General features: G+C 40.7%; 1 protein-coding gene across 1 annotated transcript in view; it reads left to right on the top strand.

Moving 5' to 3' along the window:
• The window catches only part of LOC131966009 (dedicator of cytokinesis protein 3-like), a 223,979-nt gene extending 204,695 nt beyond the window's left edge, over positions 1–19,284 (top strand). The window contains exons 36-55 of the mRNA XM_059328541.1: positions 135–230; positions 898–958; positions 1,089–1,182; positions 1,491–1,639; positions 2,357–2,443; positions 2,551–2,655; positions 3,182–3,323; positions 4,069–4,235; positions 4,622–4,708; positions 4,803–4,982; positions 6,025–6,108; positions 6,559–6,675; positions 7,052–7,182; positions 8,797–8,878; positions 9,970–10,051; positions 10,148–10,266; positions 11,042–11,129; positions 11,362–11,481; positions 12,388–12,473; positions 13,447–19,284. Coding sequence (XP_059184524.1) covers positions 135–230; positions 898–958; positions 1,089–1,182; positions 1,491–1,639; positions 2,357–2,443; positions 2,551–2,655; positions 3,182–3,323; positions 4,069–4,235; positions 4,622–4,708; positions 4,803–4,982; positions 6,025–6,108; positions 6,559–6,675; positions 7,052–7,182; positions 8,797–8,878; positions 9,970–10,051; positions 10,148–10,266; positions 11,042–11,129; positions 11,362–11,481; positions 12,388–12,473; positions 13,447–14,133 — 2,764 coding nt within the window. The 3' untranslated portion in view covers positions 14,134–19,284. The remainder of the gene's footprint in view (positions 1–134; positions 231–897; positions 959–1,088; positions 1,183–1,490; positions 1,640–2,356; positions 2,444–2,550; positions 2,656–3,181; positions 3,324–4,068; positions 4,236–4,621; positions 4,709–4,802; positions 4,983–6,024; positions 6,109–6,558; positions 6,676–7,051; positions 7,183–8,796; positions 8,879–9,969; positions 10,052–10,147; positions 10,267–11,041; positions 11,130–11,361; positions 11,482–12,387; positions 12,474–13,446) is intronic.
• Positions 19,285–19,431: the final 147 nt, after the last annotated feature.

Raw genomic sequence — 19,431 nt, 5'->3', positions numbered from 1 at the left:
GAGGCTTTTTTCTGGTTATTACATACATGTCAGTTGCAGGTTTATGACTGTAAATGACCACAGTTTTCACATGTGAGTCACAGCGTTAGATTTTCTTCAAATAAAAAGAGTTTGTGGTCTGTTTTCTGTTAAAGTCTGCTGGAGAAGATCGAGCAGGAGACGTGGAGAGAGACGGGCATCTCCTTCGTCACCTCGGTCACTCGACTGATGGAGCGGCTGCTCGACTACCGGTAACACACACACACACAAACACACACACACTCACACACACACACACACACACACACACACACACACACACACACTCACAAGACACAAAAGACAAGATTTTTTGTTTTTTTCCTTTTTTTTTGTTGACAACATAAAATGTAATTTTGCAAAAATGAAAAAATATATATTTTGTACAGCATGACACTCTGACTTTTGGCTGCTGAGATCTGATGTTGTGAATAAATACTAACACGATAATTGTGCTGAATAAAATGTAAAGGCACAAATTTATCTTAAAATATGGACAGAAAAGCTTTTAGGCTTCAGAGTTTCAGAGAGACGAAAGCAACTCCGATAACTCCGTTTGGAACTTAAACTGTGTAAAAACTTGAGAGTATACAAGGTTCATAATTTAATGTCATTAAAAAAAACAAAATACACAACAAATAAACAGACAAACAATCAACAAAGAGAAGGCAGCATCATCTCACAGCTTTAAACAGTTCAAGACTTCCACCAGTGAAAAAATGTCCATAAATAAATAGTAAATAGTGTGTGCTCTTGAATGGGACTGACGTGTTTCTGTGGCCTGAAATGAAAGAAATCTCTCCATGAACTGGGGAAGGGTGGAGGCCTGTTATTATTAATTATTTATTGATTGATTGATTTGATCAATGTTGTCTTCAGGGACTGCATGAAGGGAGATGAGACGGAGAACAAGAAGATCGGCTGCACCGTAAACCTGCTGGTGAGATTTATTTACTCACAGATCTTAAATAATTCAGTTATTGTTCAGTATAAAACACTGTTGCTGCAGGTTTAAAGATTTAAAGATGGTTGAGAAGTTTAATGTGATTATGTGTTTTGTGTCTTCTAAGAATTTCTACAAGTCAGAGATCAACAAGGAGGAGATGTACATCCGCTACATCCACAAACTGTGTGACATGCACCTGCAGGCTGAAAACTACACAGGTACACACTCACACACACACACACACACACACACACACATTAACATACACACACTAACATACACATACAGACACACACATGCACTAACATACACACACAGACACACACACACACACTAGCATACATAAATACACACTAACATACACACACAGATACACACACAGGCACACACACACACATATACGCAAATACGCACACTGTGTGGTAGATGTTTGACTGCTGAACTTGGCGTGTGTGTGTGTGTGTGTGTGTGTATTTGTGTGTGTGTGTGTGTGTGTGTGTGTGTGTGTGTGTGTGTGTGTGTTCAGAGGCTGCCTTCACGCTGCTCCTCTACTGGGAGCTGCTGCACTGGGACGAGCGTCCTCTGAAGGAGTTCCTGCATTATCCCGCTCAGACTGAGTGGCACCGCAAAGAGGGGCTCTGCCGGAAAGTAATCCATTACTTCAACAAGGGGAAGGTGAGACCATGAAGCTAACACACACAGAAATGTTTCAGATGCAGGAAGAATGCTTTTTATTGCATGTTGTAACTATCCATCTCGATCAGACAGTGTGTTTTAAAATCGATGGAGCTTTAAGATCTGAGATCGTGGTGAAAAAAAGGCGAAAAAACAGAGTGGACACTTTAAAAATCTGACATAATGCCAAAAAGTTTTTACTATTGGCTGAGGTGGAGATGTTTGTGTATCGATAAAAAACAAAATGTGACAAAGCGCAGTGGAAACAGATTTAACAAATGAGTGATGCAGCCACTGAAGCTTTTGCTCTGCTGAAGAGACGAGAAATAGTCAGAATAAATACATGTCAGATTAAAACAGTCTCCTCGTCACTGTGCACGGATCTGACGTAACCTTCCTCACACATTCAGACATGATGTGTCACATTTCCATCCAGTTTATACTTCTACTGGTGAAAAACTTGCACGCTATAATGGGCTTCTTATCGCATATAATAAGTATAGTAGATGGAAACAAGCTTTCAGTCACGTTTTCTTTCGCAGATTTTTCTCAAAACTTGGTTAAATTGGATGGAAACCTGGTGCAACAAACACACAGCTGTTAGGGTCAGACTCATGCACTGTGATGTCATGAGCAATGTTTCTGCTTTTACCGCACTAAAGAAGTCTGTGTGTGTGTGTGTGTGTGTGTGTGTGTGTGTGTGTGTGTGTGCACCAGTGCTGGGAGTTTGGGATCCCCCTGTGCAGGGAGCTGGCCTTCCAGTATGAGTCACTGTACGACTACCAGAGTCTCAGCTGGATCAGGGTGAGCCGCAGCACACTTTCTGTTCAACCACAAACCACAAAACACACCAGTTCCCCTGTGAGACCTTGTTCGTGTGTGTGTGTGTGTGTGTGTGTGTGTGTGTGTAGAAAATGGAGGCAGCATATTATGACAACATCATGGAGCAGCAGCGTCTGGAGCCGGAGTTCTTCAGAGTCGGATTCTATGGCAGGAAGTTCCCGTTCTTCCTCAGAGTGAGTGACACCTTCATGTTTTACACGAGAAAACAAGTCGCGAAAATGTGAAAAGTTTGGCAGCAAAAGTTGCAACTTTTACTTACCGTCAAATAACAGTAAGTAAGTTATTTTACAGATAATTTCTTAAAAATTCTTTTTCTCTTACTTTAATATGATGTGTGTTTGGCAAACTTCTTATCGTTTCTGATGTGTATTATTTTGTGTTTGTACATATAATTCACTGTAATTTAGCATTTAAGACCGAACATTGAATAATACTGTAAAACAATAATCTATAATGTTCCATTATATTATTTTACAGATTTCAGCTTCCATTTTATAGTTATAGTCATTTTTTTCTTTATGGCGTTTGCACTTGCACCTGTAAATGATCACAGTAAGTTTCCTTTAAAATAAGTTGTTGTAGTTTCTTTTAAAAGGCTACAAATGTCAGGATACCTTGCTAGTTAAATCAAAAAGGCAAAAATATTAAAATAGTTCTTCCACTGTGTTTGTTTTTGTTTATTTTTATTGTCTACACCAGAACAAGGAGTTTGTGTGTCGCGGCCATGACTATGAAAGGTTAGAGGCCTTCCAACAAAGGATGCTGGGAGAATTTCCGCAGGCCATCGCCATGCAGCATCCCAACCAGCCCGACGAGGCGATCCTGCAGTGTGACGCTCAGTGTATCCTCCACAGAAACACAGTGAATTACTGATTACTAGTGCAGTGCCCGCAGGAAGTATGTATTCGTACGTTACATGCAGACCACAACAATGTCTGCAACTCTATAAAACACTTACTTTTCATAAGGTACGGACACCATCCAGCACACACACATTGAACATTGATTTTCACTGGAAACTATTTGAATATTATTGGAAAATCAAACCTTGTAGCGCACTTTAAAACTCTGAAAGATAGGTAGGCTAAATAGACTTACAGATGAGATGAGTCAGGGTGTAAATCCAGAGTGAATTGTGTTACTGACCAGGTGTAGGCCTATCACACAATGGGGTGGAGCTCCCCTAAAAGGCGTCTGATCAGAAACAGTGCAATGCCGCAACACGTCCTACGTAAATAATGATATTTTAAAAAATAATTCACAAATCTTCAAAATCGAGGATGCACACCTTCGTGCCATGCGCAAGCCACATAGGAAATCTGAGGTCAGTCTGACTAATGGTCAGTGAGATATGCCATAGACACACACACACACACACACACACACACACACACACACACACACACACACACACACACACACACACACACACACAGAAGCACACACACACACACACACACACACACACACACACACACACACACACGCTTCTTGCCTTTATAGATAGATTAGGAGAATCATGTTGTATCTGAGCGTCAGGTGGCAGTGGGCCGTTGTGTTCTTTGACTCCGCCCCGCTCGGCTCAGACCTGCAGATCTACGCGGTGACTCCGGTGCCGGAGAGCGTCACCGTCCTGCAGATGGACAGAGTCCCCGACCGCATCAAGAGCTTCTACCGCGTCAACAACGTCCGGCGTTTCCGGTACGACAGACCGTTCCACAAAGGCCCCAAAGACAGAGACAACGAGTTCAAGGTGAGAAGACACACGGCACAGATCGACATCTCAAACACACACACATATATATGAAACATATAAGTATAGCATATACAGCACAAGCATGAGTAGAAGCAGAAAGAACACAAAAATATCTTTAGTACATTATCAGACAATTATAATAATAATACCTTTGTCTTTTGAAAAAGAAAAAATCACACAAGCTCTAATTACTTTGATATTTTTGGGGGAAATTGAAATCTATAAAACTGCATTTTTTTCAATGTGCCAATGAAAAGAAACTTCAGCTCAAACAATACTGTAGAGAGCAATCAGTAAACTTCTTTAAGATGATTTATTGAGAGTAAAAGCACAATTTGCACTCAATCTGAGCTGTTGAGTTGAACTCTTGTGTCCCCTCTCAGAGTCTCTGGATCGAGAGGACGACGCTGATCCTCACTCACCCGCTGCCCGGGATCTCACGCTGGTTCGAGGTGGAGAAGAGAGAGCTGGTGAGTGAAGAAGACAAATATAAAGCATGTCCTCTGTGTGTTCCTGGCTTCATGTCTCTCTCTCTGTCTGTCTGTCTGTCTGTCTGTCTCTCAGGTGGAGGTGAGTCCGTTAGAGAACGCCATCTCTGTGGTGGAGAACAAGAACCAGGAGCTGCGGACTCTGATCAGCCAGTACCAACACAAGCAGCTGCACGGAAACATCAACCTGCTCAGCATGACGCTGAATGGAGTCATCGACGCCGCCGTCAACGGAGGCATCGCCAGATACCAGGAGGTCAGACACCAACTGTTCAGCTCCATGTGTGAAACCTGAGAGAGTAGCAGAAGTCCTGTCGCTGTATTCACAATTTTACTGATGTGGAAGAGAGTTGTTCAGTTAAAGATGTTTCTGTTTCATTCTTCATACACACAAAGATTGTTATTAATTAATATTTATTAGTAATAATAGTGTTCTCACCCCAATATTAACCCTCTGAACTACAACAAGCTGTTTCATTTTCATTTTCCTCACTGTGTCCTTGTATTTCTCTGCGATATATAACATCTATATGAATCTTTAAGTTCTGCAGCTGGAATCAGTACAATCATGGCTAGAAGTGGGATCTCAAAAATGTCTTTGTGCAGAATGACACAGTTTTTTTAATAGAATAAAATGGAATTTATATATAAACACTTTTCCAAGTGCCCACAAGTGTCACGAATGTTGAGACGAAATTCACCAAAAAAGACATAAAATTACCAAAAATATGTGAAATGACAATGAAGTATTGTCATGTTTCCAGCCTCTCCTGTCCTCTCCTCTCTGCTCTGTGTAAACAGCCTCTCCTGTCCTCTCCTCTCTGCTCTGTGAAAACAGCCTCTCCTGTCCTCTCCTCTCTGCTCTGTGTAAACAGATTTTCAGTGAATATTTGTCACGTGACCGCTGGTCTCAACAGAATCAATCATGTCTTCACAGTGTCTCTGAGGAGCAGAATTTAATGTTTTTAACAGGATCTGGTTAGTGCAAACGCTTTATTATAAATGACACATGTAGAATAAAGAGATTCTGACACAAACATCAACATTTTAAGACAAGTTTTGGGCACTTTTTCTAACAAAAATGTTGTAACCTATGAGCCGTTAAAGGACCGTCTGAAAGTTCAAACTCTGACAGTAATGCCTGTTTTTACAGTTTCTTTCTATGATAAACTGTGTATTTTTGGTGATCTTTCAAAAAAGAACATACGTTTCAGTCCCAACAGGATGTTGAGGTTCAGAGGGTTAAAGGACCTTTGTAAACATAATTAGTTATTTTTTCTGTTTCTGTTTGTCTCCAGGCTTTCTTTGATAAGGAGTACATCACCAGCCACCCTGAGGACACAGAGAAGATCACACAGCTCAAAGACCTGATGCAGGAGCAGGTGAGACTTTATACTAACAACTATTGTCTCCATAGTACATGTGTTTTCATTAACAAGCAGTAATTTGGCACCAGACAGAACTTCAGGAGATCTCCACAATCTCTATGAATCATCCTCCAGTCACCAACAATAACCCACTGAAGAAAAACTTCAATGTGGCCAGAAACTAAAATCTAAAAATCTTTAAGCACTTTGTCAAAAATAAGTACATTTCTTGAGCAAAGTCTGTTAAAACACTTTTTTTTTTATCAGCATAGTAGGATGAATACCCAAAAGATTCCTGATTGTGCCAAAAGAGGACACCATACATGCGTCATTAATGCCTTGAGGAATATCTACAGTGAAGTTCATCTGCAGACAAAAGCAGAGTTATCAGCACCGTAAAGATTTTTCACGAGGACTCTCTGCACAATTTAATGTTAATGATAACGTTGTGTTGTTTGCTCACAGGTTCACATCCTAGGAGTCGGCCTGGCCGTGCACGAGAAGCTGGTGCACCCAGAAATGCGTCCCCTGCACAAGAAGCTGATCGATCAGTTCCAGATGATGAGGAGCAGCCTTTGCCATGTGAGTGCAGGAAAACATTCACTTCTTTTTATTCCAACATTTTTAAACTGCACAACTCAGGGGGGGAAATAATGAGACACACAAATGTTGTCCAGAAATGATTTTAAACTAAAGCTAAACCAATGTTGAGTCTGTAAGAGGATTCTTTCTCCAGTAAACACGCTGAAGGCTGCTTGATCACAGTGAAGAAGCTCATTAGCAGCTTCTTCAAAGACGATGTAATCTGCTCCCGGCTACGAGAAGTGTGTCACTGCTATGAATCTGAACTGTTTTCAACTCTGAACATTTCACCTTTTTATTTTAACAATACTGCATGTGAGCATGTCCGAGCAGCACGGTGACAGTCGTGCGTGGGCGGTGTAAATATTCAGAGCAGTGTTTCTATGTGGCGCTGCAGGGTCTGCCTGGGTTAGAGAAGGCCGGCTCAGGAGCCAACACTCCCAGAGGGATCCTGGCCTCCCACAGCCCCATGAGCCCCGAGAGCTTCAAGCTCATGCACCGACACAGGTCAGCAACACACACAAGTCTCACTTCAGACCTCACATCCTCACCACACACACACATCTTCTCACCATCTTCTCCATCTCTGGTTTCATCTGCTGCGTCGCTCATTAATGATCTCTGCTGGTTTCTTCTAGGGTTGTGAACGATAAACCGATGCGACCGGATATTCTGTTTAACAAGTGAGAGATACGGCTCAGCGGTAGCAGCCTCCTCAGTCGATACAGATCAGCCATGAATTCATAGATGGCTGCAGAGTCATGGATCGGGTATCGCCAGACTTGGAATCAGTTGGCAGCTTCACACACTTACAGTTTGCGTCAGCGTCTCTAAAACAACGCGAGAGCTGAAGCTGCTCACGAAACGGGTTTGCGTTACTCCACGGGTCTCTCCGGTCTCTCACAAGTCTCTTATTTTGCCTCCCCGCTTCCCTCACTTGTGCCGTTCACTTGCATCACGAACGTTTTAAGAGTCATGAGACGTCCTTTATTCCCTCCGAAGCGTCACGTGAAGCGACGTCCGTTTCTACTGACGGCGGCAGCGGATCACAGCTGGATCAGCTGTCAGTCACTATAACAGCTGTAGACATGCACTTATAAAAATAATAATAATAATAATAATAATAATAATAATAAAGTGTTTTCTCTGTTTAACAAACAGCTGCACATGAATTACAACCTGCATTCTGTATTTATATGTGAACTGTGTCCTGCTCAGGGACACAGGAATGCCTTTATATTATATTATTTATTTATTGGCCTATTATTTGCATCTGTATATCCTGATCCTGATGATAAATTTAATATTACTTTAATATCCCAGAACAGGATTTTGTGCGCTGAACACCGACCAATGTTTTATTAGGTTAGATGATTAAGGGAAAATGTAAATGATGTCACTCAGATCAATACTACACTCAGGAATGATCAGTCTCACGTGGGACCGAATGAAAATGACAAAAAAGCTTCTAGAACGATCTTTCTTCTAATTTATTATAAATGATGATGTCGTGTTTGTGGTCTTTTTGTTGGTCAGATCCACAATAAAACAGATTTTTACTCCATGGCGAATCAAAAGATGAATGAAATATAAAACTTGTGAGTGACACAACAAATATTAACCGTGGAATCAAACTAAATCGTATCGTTCTTACACTGTATCAATTCGAATCGAATTGGTTTGTAATAAAAGTATATTGTTTTTTAATCGTATCGTGACCTGTGTATCTAGATGCGAATCGAATCAAGAGATGTGCAACCCTAGTTTCTTCACTGCATCTGTGTTTCATCTGCACACGTCATGCTTTCTGAAATTCTACCATTTTTCTCTCTCTTTCTCTCTGTCACCTCCCCACTGTTTGCTTCTTGCATGATTCTGGCTGCACACTCCTGCATCACTTTAATTTCTACCGAATCACTTCATGCACGTTTTTGGTTGTTTGCTATTCTCGGTTGTATCTGCATGCCTCCTCTCGCTGCCCTTTTATTCCTCCTTCCTCCTGTCCCTCTACTTCCACCTCTCTCCTCCTTTCTCCTATCCTTGGTTCCTTCCTCCCAGTCCCATAGCTGTTTTGACTCCTGTGCGCAACTCCTCCTCCTCTCTCTCCTCTCATAACTCCAGTGAGACAGGAAACGTCGGCAGCCTGCTGATCCTGGCTGATGGCATGGTGGTGGAGCACCCCGAGGACTTCTACCGCATGCAGGTCAGTGAAATAAGACTATTTATCCCCAGAGAGAAAATACACGTGTTACATGAAACAGTTTGAAGAGGTAGGAAAGAGAGAAAGACCAATTCACACAGAAAAGACAACAAGAAAGCAAGTAAATTACATTTAGAATACATATATAACATATACATGATTCGTGCACAGCTAGCAAACCAACAGAAGGACTACAGGAATTAAATGATTATTGTTCAGAAAAATGTAGAGATCTCTTTATTCACATAGCACCTTTCACAGACACAAAGAGCTTCACAGTCGAATAAATAAAATAAGTAAAATTGAATAAATCACCAGATAAAATATACAAGGAGAACAGCTGCAAGCCTGTCAATTGTATTTACCTTTGAGCGGCATAAAATTATTTTCCATTCACTTCATAATCAAAATTTAAACAGTTGTTCAGAAAGTTTGTGAAGCTCATCAGCTTTAAATGAAACATAAAACATGAAGTCATCACCTTGCAAATGACTCACTACTGACAATCTGTGTTTAACTGCTTAAAATATCTGGATATATGCATTAGAAAACACACAGCAGGATTTAAAAAAAAAAAAAAACGATGCATCAGATACAAAACACGAGGAAAAGAAGAGACGAGGAAAACAGAAGATTACTTAAAAATAAACAGTTAAAAAATATCAGAAACACGTCTTTAAATCTCAGACACAGATTGATCTATATTAAAACTTTAAAATACAACAGATACTGTAGGCTAATTGGAAATTAAATCTAAATGGCATTAAAAATAATAATAAACTTTATTTACATAGTACAAATCTACAAAGTGTCTTAAAATGGAAAACAATGATAGAATAATTCAAAAACTGTTTAAAAGTTATGCAACACTGAGCAGAGGAGCTACTGATGAGAAAAAGTGGATAAAAAATAATAAAAAAGAAGCAAAATAATCAACTAGATAAAGGTAAGGGAAGGTCTTTGTATATAAACAGATTTTAAGAAAGCTATTAATCCAACTTTTATTTATTTTACCATCACTGCTCTGATGCTGGGGACTGAGGAGCTTAAATATTACTAGTATGTTTTAACTTACATCACTTTTCTTGCTGCAGGCAAGCCCCTCCTCCTCCAGCCTTAGCTCCACCCACTCTGCGCCCTCTCAGATGATCAACTCCGCCCCCTCCACCATCAGAGGTAAGCCACTCAGGTTCAGTCTGTTTTCAGCATCAGGAGGTGTTTAAACGCATGCAAATGTTAATATTTAACGATAAACTTTGTCTTTATCTGCAGTCGGCTCTCCATCTCTGCCGGACAAATACAGACACAACAGAGAGATGCTGATGCTGCTGCCGCCACACAGAGAGAGGCCGAGCAGCGCCATGTACACCAACATCACCGAGAACGGACAGGTGTGGAGGCGTTTCCATCAATTCGTTTCTCTGCACATTGTGAAGATTCTCTTGAGAAAAGCTTGATGGAAACACCAAAATTTGATAAAACTTTCGAAAATGCGCATAAAAGTTTTCATGTTGGCTTGAGGTGTTTTTGTCTTTTTTTAAAAATAGTTAATGCTCTAAACAGGAGTTGGAAACACTTTTTCTGAATAAGTTCTGACCGAGCAAACATTTAATCACATGACTGATCAGCTGTTTCCTCTGACATGAAAGAACTATTATTAGTTGTCCAGTTGAATCTAATTCCTGAAGATACATTTTCTCTCGTTGGGCCTAAGTCTCTGATCAGCAACCGATTTATTATAATTTTTCCTCTCTTGCTCTATCTCTTCTTCTTCTCCTGTTTACTGACGGATTAGTCTACAGCAACACATTACACTGCCACCTGCTGACCAAAGTACGTTACTGCAGCTTTGTTTATTTGCTCTGAATCAGCTGATGGAAACTCACTTATTTAGCTGACGGACTTCATGGTGCATTCAGGTGCACCTTGTAAATACCTGTACAGTATGTCAGAACACCTTACCAAATTATATTCCAAAACACCATTTTTATACCTTGAATTTTCACTTTTTGTGTTTTACTTTAGTACAGCACTGTTCACAGTGTAGAGATATTATCCTCTCGCTGAGCTGGCTGGATGTACTTCATCTGATGAAAGAACTTTGTGTTTTTGCTCCTGGAAGTTACTTTGCAATGTTAATGTTTGATGTTTTTTCTTTGTCATCAGCCGACGAACTTCCAGCGGGCGTTGTTCCATCAGGTGATCGGTCCCTGTAAACCCTGCAGTGACCCCAACCTCTCTGTGGCTGAGAAAGGTGAGAGCACACACACTTATTCAGCGAGCACAATTATCTGAAATATGCATTCCATCTAACTTCTCCTCTCCTCTCCTCTCCTCTCCTTCTCTTTTCTCCTGTCCTCCATTCTTCTTCTCCCCTTTTTTCCTTCTTTCCTCTTTTCTGTCTCTGCTCCTCTCCTCTCTTCGTCTTTCTTCCTTATCCTTTTTTCTCTCCTCTCCTCTCTTCTCCTCTCCTCTCCTCTCCTCAGTCCTGACGACTCCCAGCAGCTGGAGTTTGGACAGCGGTACGAGGGAAGCCCTCCCCTTCCTCTCTGCTCATGTCGGCAGTGTGATGGCGCCTCCTGTCCCCCCACGCAACCTGCCTCATGGTACTACGACACTCCTGTTAACTGTGTGTGTGTGTGTGTGTGTGTGTGTGTGTGTGTGTGTGTGTGTTTATATTTCGGAGAGTCTGCTGTCATTTTGTAGTTGTGGGACATCGTTGTGTTTATATTCTAGTCAGGATTGTTGCTGTTGGTGCCACTTCTTTCTACTGAAGTAATCTTCACATTTAAACCTGTGTTTGAATTACAGGCGAGTCTGACTAATGATAAGATCAGATAAGATCGCGAAGGAAATTCATGTGGCAGGTTGCTCCAAAAATACAATAAAAATACAGTAAATTAAAACACTAAAAATATGGATATAAATATAAAGTGTCCACGGAATAACTAAAAACAATTACACCATAAGTAATATTGCTCATGTGAACATCCTATAGATGTGATAAATGTAGCATTTAAAAATAATAAACATCAAATTAACTCCAGTTCCTGCAGAGAGAGCTGAAAGCTGATGTTTTTAAGTACTTTCACTGTGTGTGTGTGTGTGTGTGTGAGAGTAAAAAGCACAATCACAGGCAGAAAGAAACTGCAGCTGTTACTGTCTGACCTGCATGTGAGTTATCAGATGTCTCTCAGCTCTTTATTTCACAATCTGGAGTGAGGACTCAAAGGACCTTAAAGTTTGAGAGAACTCCTTCAAACACCTCCCTCCTCCTCCTCACACTCCTCCACTTCCTCCCTCTCTCTCCTCATTTCTTTCTGTCCTCTTTCTCTTCTTCTTCCTTGCCTTTCTGTCTCTCACCTCCTTCTCCTTCTTCTCTCTGGTCTGAGGTGTGTGTGTGTGTGTGTGTGTGTGTGTGTGTGTGTGAGTGCGTGCGTGCGTGCGTGCGTGCGTGCGTGCCTGCGTGCGTGTATCTCTCTCAGTCAGTCCTGCTGTGTCTCCCCCTGTAGGCCAACACCTGTCGATGCACTTTGACGCTTTCCACCACCAGGTCAGCGACCTCCCTCCAGCTCTCCCTGCGCGCTCCTTAAGAAAGGTACCCTCCTCCTCCACCTCCTCCTCCTCCTCTTCCTCTCCTCCTCCTCCTCTTCCTCCTCTCCCTCCTCCTCCTCACTCCTGCTATTGGTCTGTCTGCACTCCCCAGGACAAGCACATTACGATCTGAGTTCATTTCTTTGCGACTGAGTGTCATCAACATGATGACAGGAAAGAAAAGCTCTTGTGCAACAAAGAGGTGACTTTCATTAAGAATTTTATCACAAAGTACAAGTTGAAGGATAAAAATACCTGAATAAATGTGAATGGCATCATTCTGCTGTGTGCTTTCCAAATACGACATTTAAAAGTTCTGATCCTCAACACAGTCCACAGTTTAAAAATGAACACTAAGCTGGTACCCTCCTCCTCCTCCTCCTCCTCCTCCTCCTCCTCTTCCTCCTGCTGTTGGTCTGGATGATTGTCTGTCTCACTGCACTCCCCAGGACAACATGGTGTGTGTTTTAGGAATTATAAGGTATATCTGATTTATCTTTATTCTATGATCTGATGGGTCACATCTGGATCAGATTCAGTAATATCATTTCATTTGGCTTGTGTGTTTGGTGTAAAACACTATATACCCATTGTGTTCACCTACATAAAAAAAATAAATCTGCAGTACGTTGAAACATAGTGAGACAGATCATGAGAAACTATTCTGGTTGCCGAAAAAAATAACACACTCTAGAATAATAGAGTTAATAAATAATCTTCAACAACATCTGCTCTGTTCAAGAGAAAAAACATTTATAACATATAAAAGTCTCATCATGTTTGGCTCTTAATGTTGTTACCAAAGTTCCTGGATCATATCGAACCAAAAATACTTTACTCTGTTTTGTATTTATTAACAAAATAAAAAGAAAGGAAAACAATCAGGAGGCAGCTCATATCACTCACTTAAAGCTGAAATGTTTCTGAACTTACTGTCTGTTTTAACTCTCTCTCTCTCTCTCTCTCTCTCTCTCTAGTCTCCCCTGCACCCTATACCTGCCTCGCCCACCAGTCCACAGTCCATCCTGGATGGCAGTAACTCCACCCTGTCAGGCAGCGCCAGCTCCGGAGTCTCCTCCCTCAGCGAGAGCAACTTCGGGGGCCCCACCTCCTCCTCCGACCCCCCCGCCAGCCGCACAGACACCCTGGAGTCGGCCCCCAGCAGCCAGGCCTGGACCACCGACCAGGAGGACCTGGACTCTCCTTACCAGCCCGTCAGGTACAGCGTCTCCGAGCCTGACGTCCTGGACGGAGTCAAGCCCCCGCCCTGCCGCAGCCACTCCGCCCCGGGGGGGGTCACCCCGGCCCAGGCGGGGGGTCAGATCCAGCCCCAGGCTCCGGGTTCGGCCCCCACCGGAGCTTCACAGCAGCAGGACGGGGTGCAGCACCCCCAACACCTCTACTACCACCACCACCACTTCCACCCGCACTACATCCCCCACCACCCGCCTCTCTACCACCTCCACGAGCCTCCTCCAGCCCTGCCCCCCAAACCCTACCTCAGAGAGGGCTGTATCCCCGAAGAGGACCCCCTGAACACCCAGTCCACCCCTACTCCTCCCGCCCCCCGGCCCATGCCGCGCAAGATCTCCCAGCCCATAATCGCAGCGACCAAGGATGAGCAGGCGAAGGTGGCGTGGGAGCACGGCATCAGCGAGGAGTGAGGCGTCCACATGACATTTAACGTGGGATTTAAATAAACAGAATATAAACTCTTGGAAGAAGAGAGAAAGAAGTGAGGCAAACTGAAGCTGAGAGATGATGAGAAACAGACCACTGCTGTCGTCCTGCTCCAATAACCAAACTAAAGGACTCTCAGCTCGGCCTCAGCAGCTCCGTATCCACAACGTGTTTTCCTTCTAACCAAATCCCTTTTCTCCTTTCACTGCATCCCTGTATGAGCTTCATCTGTTCAGTTAAATCAAGAAATAATATTTAATCACTAAATCCATCATGATAATCTCTCACGGCTGAACTCAGATTGCACAGACACGCACTTATCTCATGTTAGACTTTATTTTCACTGAGAGCATTAAAACATTTAACATTCAGAAGTTTAAAGATTTGAGATGAAAGAAGTTACACCCTGTGGTTACCTCGCTCCGGAGACGTTTAGACAAGCAGCACTTTAATAGAGAAACAGGGTGCCAAAATATGTCAGATTAATTATTTAGATGCTACATGAAGATTAATTGATGATCTCATTATGAGAAAGAACATAAAAACAGAGAAATTATAAAATGAAGACCAATCAAACGAATCCTTCATGTTATTCATCAGATAATCAGCTGAAACAACAACAAACATCCGGCGAAAAGTATTTATATTTTCCAACAAAAACATCACAGTATGTAGATAAATGTAATACAATATATAGAAGTATATATATATATAATTTATATTTAATCCTTGTACTTTTGAAGGTGAAACTTATGTAGAAATATGCAAGACGAGCGACTCCCCGAGCCGCCAGTAGCTGCTTGATGAGACAAGATGTACACACACACACACACACACACACACACACACTCACACTCGCAGGTGTTTTGAAAATGTTGCATCCCACAGATCTGTGATGTTAAAGGCCTTGTTCCCCTGTGAGGGACTCTGTTCTAGCTCTGGAGGCATCAGACGGAGGACGTTTATAGAGAATATTAACTAAAATAAATATACACTTTTTGCCATTTTTTTATGAACTGTAATGACTGTACATTTTTTAATCAGGAAACGGTTTTGTATGCATGTTGATTTACTGGCAGTTAAACAGAAACGGTGAAGCACTGGAGAACTTCTGTGCACTGATGTCTTTATAGATTAGAATCACCAACAATGTTCAATCTGCAAGATTTATCTCAGAGAAAACGAACTGTGACGGATAATGCTTTTGTTTGTTTTGTGAAAAACTTTTTAGCCAACAGCTCAGATGATGTACATACTGTCACGTGTCCAATCACTCCCCTCTTTTCTGTTTGTAAAGAACAAACCTGAACTGTGAACAGCTGTTAGCTCGCCTGGTTTAGCTTCTGAAGTACCAAACATGGTCAGTGTTTCCTGCCTGATGCTGGATCAGATCCTTACTGTGTGAAGAACAGTTTATGTGCACAGACCTGAATCACAAAGTCTTAGCCTCTGAAAGAAATGTTAAAAGATAAGGCTGCTGATACTCTGCACTGTTATTTTATTTTGACTCTCCTGTTTCCATAAATACGAGAAATTTTGGATTAATCCGCAGCTAAAAATAGTCCCTAACAAATACTCCTGCTCGTTTGCTAAGAATAAACTTTAGTGATCAGCTGTGACACTATAAAGCTACTTCTCTAAAATTGGAGCAAAAAAGACCCTGATTACTAATCCTCTCAACCCTGAAACATGTTTTCTCTTAAAGATCGGCAAAAATACAGCGTTTATGGTAGAAAGAAACTGTAAAAACAGGCATTATCATCAAATGTTGAACATTCTGACAGTCCTTGAATAAGTAATAGGTCATGAACGTTTCCATCAGAAAAACCATCAGACCAAAACAAAGTTTAAATTGAATTTCTGTCAGTATCACTTTATTCTTCTTCTCTTTATTCTATGTTTCATTTAAAATAAAGTGTTTGCACTAACCAGATCCTGTTAAAAACATTAAATTCTGCTCCTCAGACACTGTGAAGACATGATTGATTCTGCTCAGACCAACGGTCACATGACAAATATTCACTGAAAATCTGTTTACACAGACCAGAGAGGAGAGGACAGGAGAGGAGAGGCTGTTTACACAGAGCAGAGAGGAGAGGACAGGAGAGGAGAGGACAGAAGAGGCTGGAAACATGTCAATACTTCAAAATGTAGAATATGTGGAGAAAATTTTTTCTTTTTTTCTTTTTTCTGATTTCTGTCAAAAAGAAAGAAAGTCTGCACAAAGAATCGTTTGAGTTGTTCCCACCATGATTGTGCTGATTCTACAGAGCTGCAGGATTTATAGATTTATATAGATTTTATATATTGCAGAGAAATAAAACGACACAGAGAGGAAAATGTAAAAAATAAAAAAGACAACAAAAAAGCGCCCAGAAATGGCTTGTTGGTGTTCAGAGGGTAGAAGAAGCATGTTAGTGCTGGAAGTGAAGATGTGACATAGTTACGTTGGTTAAGTAAAAACATGATACACTCATGTTAAATGACATTAATTTATTGTTTACTTTTGTTTTCCCACGGGGACATGAAACTCCTGAGTTTGTTCTCCTCTCACCTGCCTGAAGTCTGTTTCCTTGCTTCCCCGTTCACTTTCACACAGAAACAAAAAAACACAACAGAAACGTTGCAATAAGTCTTGATCTTTACACGAGGTGGTGCTGCTGCATTGTTTTGTCCACAAGGGGGCGCCAAAATCAACACAAAATGAAGGTTCCTTAAAGTGGCTTTAAATATCTTTATTTTCTGCTTCAAATGAAATGTCCAGAGAGAGAAACACTCTGCTGCTCTCTGTCATGTGAAACTGATTTTTCTGCTCAGTAGGAAAATCATCAGGTGTGATTGGTGACGTCATTACGACGGCTGCGTCCCATTCGGTTTCTGTGTGCATGCTGGCTCACTGTCCGGGCTTACTGGGACACTAAATGTAACGCAGCCACTGTTATCACTTCCACTTTTGCGTCTCTTGTTGTGTAAATGTGTGAGCGTGTACTTTAGCCTGATTATTCACCACAAAAATGATAAGAAATGATTCTAAGTGAGGGAGAAAATGAACAGCTAAGAATTGTTCTGAGGGCTTTTATTGTGAAAGTTTTGCTGAAGTTTAGTGCAGGATGCTGTGTAGCCGTTGGTTTGTTAGGAGCTGTGCAGCAGGAGAGTGTTTCAGTGTTTTATTGTTTATTCTGACACGTTAACGTTAAGCAGCTCGGGTTTCCTGTTGGGACGTAATTCAGTGCAGATGAACAAAAGTAAGACAAATGACATGTTATGTAAAGTATGGCATCACTTTGGTGTCTTTATTAATCAATTAATCAGAAAATAATCAACGCTGCACTTAAAAAAATGTTTTATTGCAAGAAAATCTAGTTTTGTGTAGTTTTTTTTGTTTCTTTGCAAATCTGAAAGTTTAGTTTGTAGTTAATACTTCTGGGTTTGCAATCAAAAGTTTCTGATTTGCATTAATACTTTTTTTTAAATCACAAATTGATTTTTTTTTACCTGCAATTAAACACTTTTTGAATTGCAGCCTGGAAAGTTTAGTTTGAGTTAGTTGTTTTAAAAAAAATAAACTAGAAGATCTAAGGAATCTAGAGGCATGTGTGTCAGGATATCGTGTCGGGAAGTTGTCCAAATAACGCTGCAAAGTTCCGCTTTTTTTATATTTTATTTTTAAAAATTGAGAGCAGTGGAGCTTAAAGTTTTTGAAAGTTTGAGAAAATGCTGCAGTTGTTGTCGTCCATACATGTTTGATATGAGTTGAGTTCAGTTTGACTGAATACTTTGTTGGTCAGTCTGTGGGTTTCTGTGGACTCACTGTGGAGAAATAAAAAGACTGAAGTGAGATGAATACACTGAGAATTTTCTCTTATTTGAAAAAACAATTCTTGATTGAATTGAATTTTGTGGACACAAAATGCAGTTAAACAGTTAAATCGCAACATATTGTATCACAATCCTCACCATATCGCAAAATGCTTAAAATCACAACAATATCGAATCGTGACTCAAGTAATGGGGTAAAATCGTATCGTGGGGCCAATCGGCTGATTCACAACTCTAGTGACCAGTTGAGCTAATGCATACTTATCCTCCTTCATGAAGAATCTACATCCTTTGAGGTTGTTAGACAGTTGAATCAGCTCCTCTCCATAACAGGTTCAACAAAACCTGAACAAGATAACCTTCATTATAGAGGATTAATTACAGGACTGTTAGTTTAATCTCTGCATTTAGAATAAATAGACTCAATCCTCATAAACCAATATACCATTTATCTAAATATACATGTTCACACGTCTGTGGCAAGAGAAAAAAACTATGCAAAGCCTGTTCAGATCAGATTGTTCTTCTTTCTATTCAATGTCCGGTTTGAATTTTAATGAATTCCTTTTTTCATTGCAGTTTTTCTTCCTGCATGCCTGCTGCTGAGTGCAAACAGACCTTTTTTAGTGGAGAAGTTAATAGAAGAGAAAAACTTATGGAGCTAATTGTATGTGCCAGCTGAAGTGCACAGCTTGATATATATATATATATATATATTTATTCTGTGGAAAGATGTTTCTCACTGAGCAATGCACTGGTTAGATTTGCATGTTGTGAAACAAAAACCACTGAAAACACTTGTTTGTATTTCTTCGTAATGGATAAAAGAGGAGGAATGTGAAGGGAACACAGATATTCAGTGCACGGAGGAGACGGGTTGATTTCTGTGTACATTAACAAGCAGAGAGTGTATTTATACTGATCATAAAGGGCAAATCTTGTATACATGTAGATTGTGATTGTCTGTACTTTCTGTTGTAAAACTGTTTTTAAACCTAGACAACAGCAAACAATACAAGTTCCTTTGGTCTAATTATTCTGATGATTTCAGGGCAGCTGTGGGAGGTTTATTATTATTTTGTGTATTTTGCATCAACGACAAATCCAGATAGTGAATATGGTATTCCTTTGTACAATGATGCTAATAAGTATTTCTTGTATATAAAAGTCTTTATTGTGTTAGCATGGGTATAAACTGTGACGTGTATGACAGTAGATGTAAATACTCACATTTTTTTCCTACTCACTAAACAAACTGCTGTGTTGTGGATTCATGATTAATTACAAACATTAAACAATAATGTTTTATTGACTCATATCTGATTCAGACTGTATTCATTTCACATATTAAATATATATTTAACTGCGAACACAGTGGTGGAAGACGTGTTCACAAAAAATGTGATGTTCAAGATCATTTTTGGACATCCCATAATATCGTGTTTTTCTGTAATTTCTGGCCA

This window comes from Centropristis striata, chromosome 3, assembly GCF_030273125.1.
Source record: "Centropristis striata isolate RG_2023a ecotype Rhode Island chromosome 3, C.striata_1.0, whole genome shotgun sequence".
NCBI classification, from domain to species: domain Eukaryota; kingdom Metazoa; phylum Chordata; class Actinopteri; order Perciformes; family Serranidae; genus Centropristis; species Centropristis striata.
This window is presented reverse-complemented; position numbering and strand designations above follow the sequence as displayed.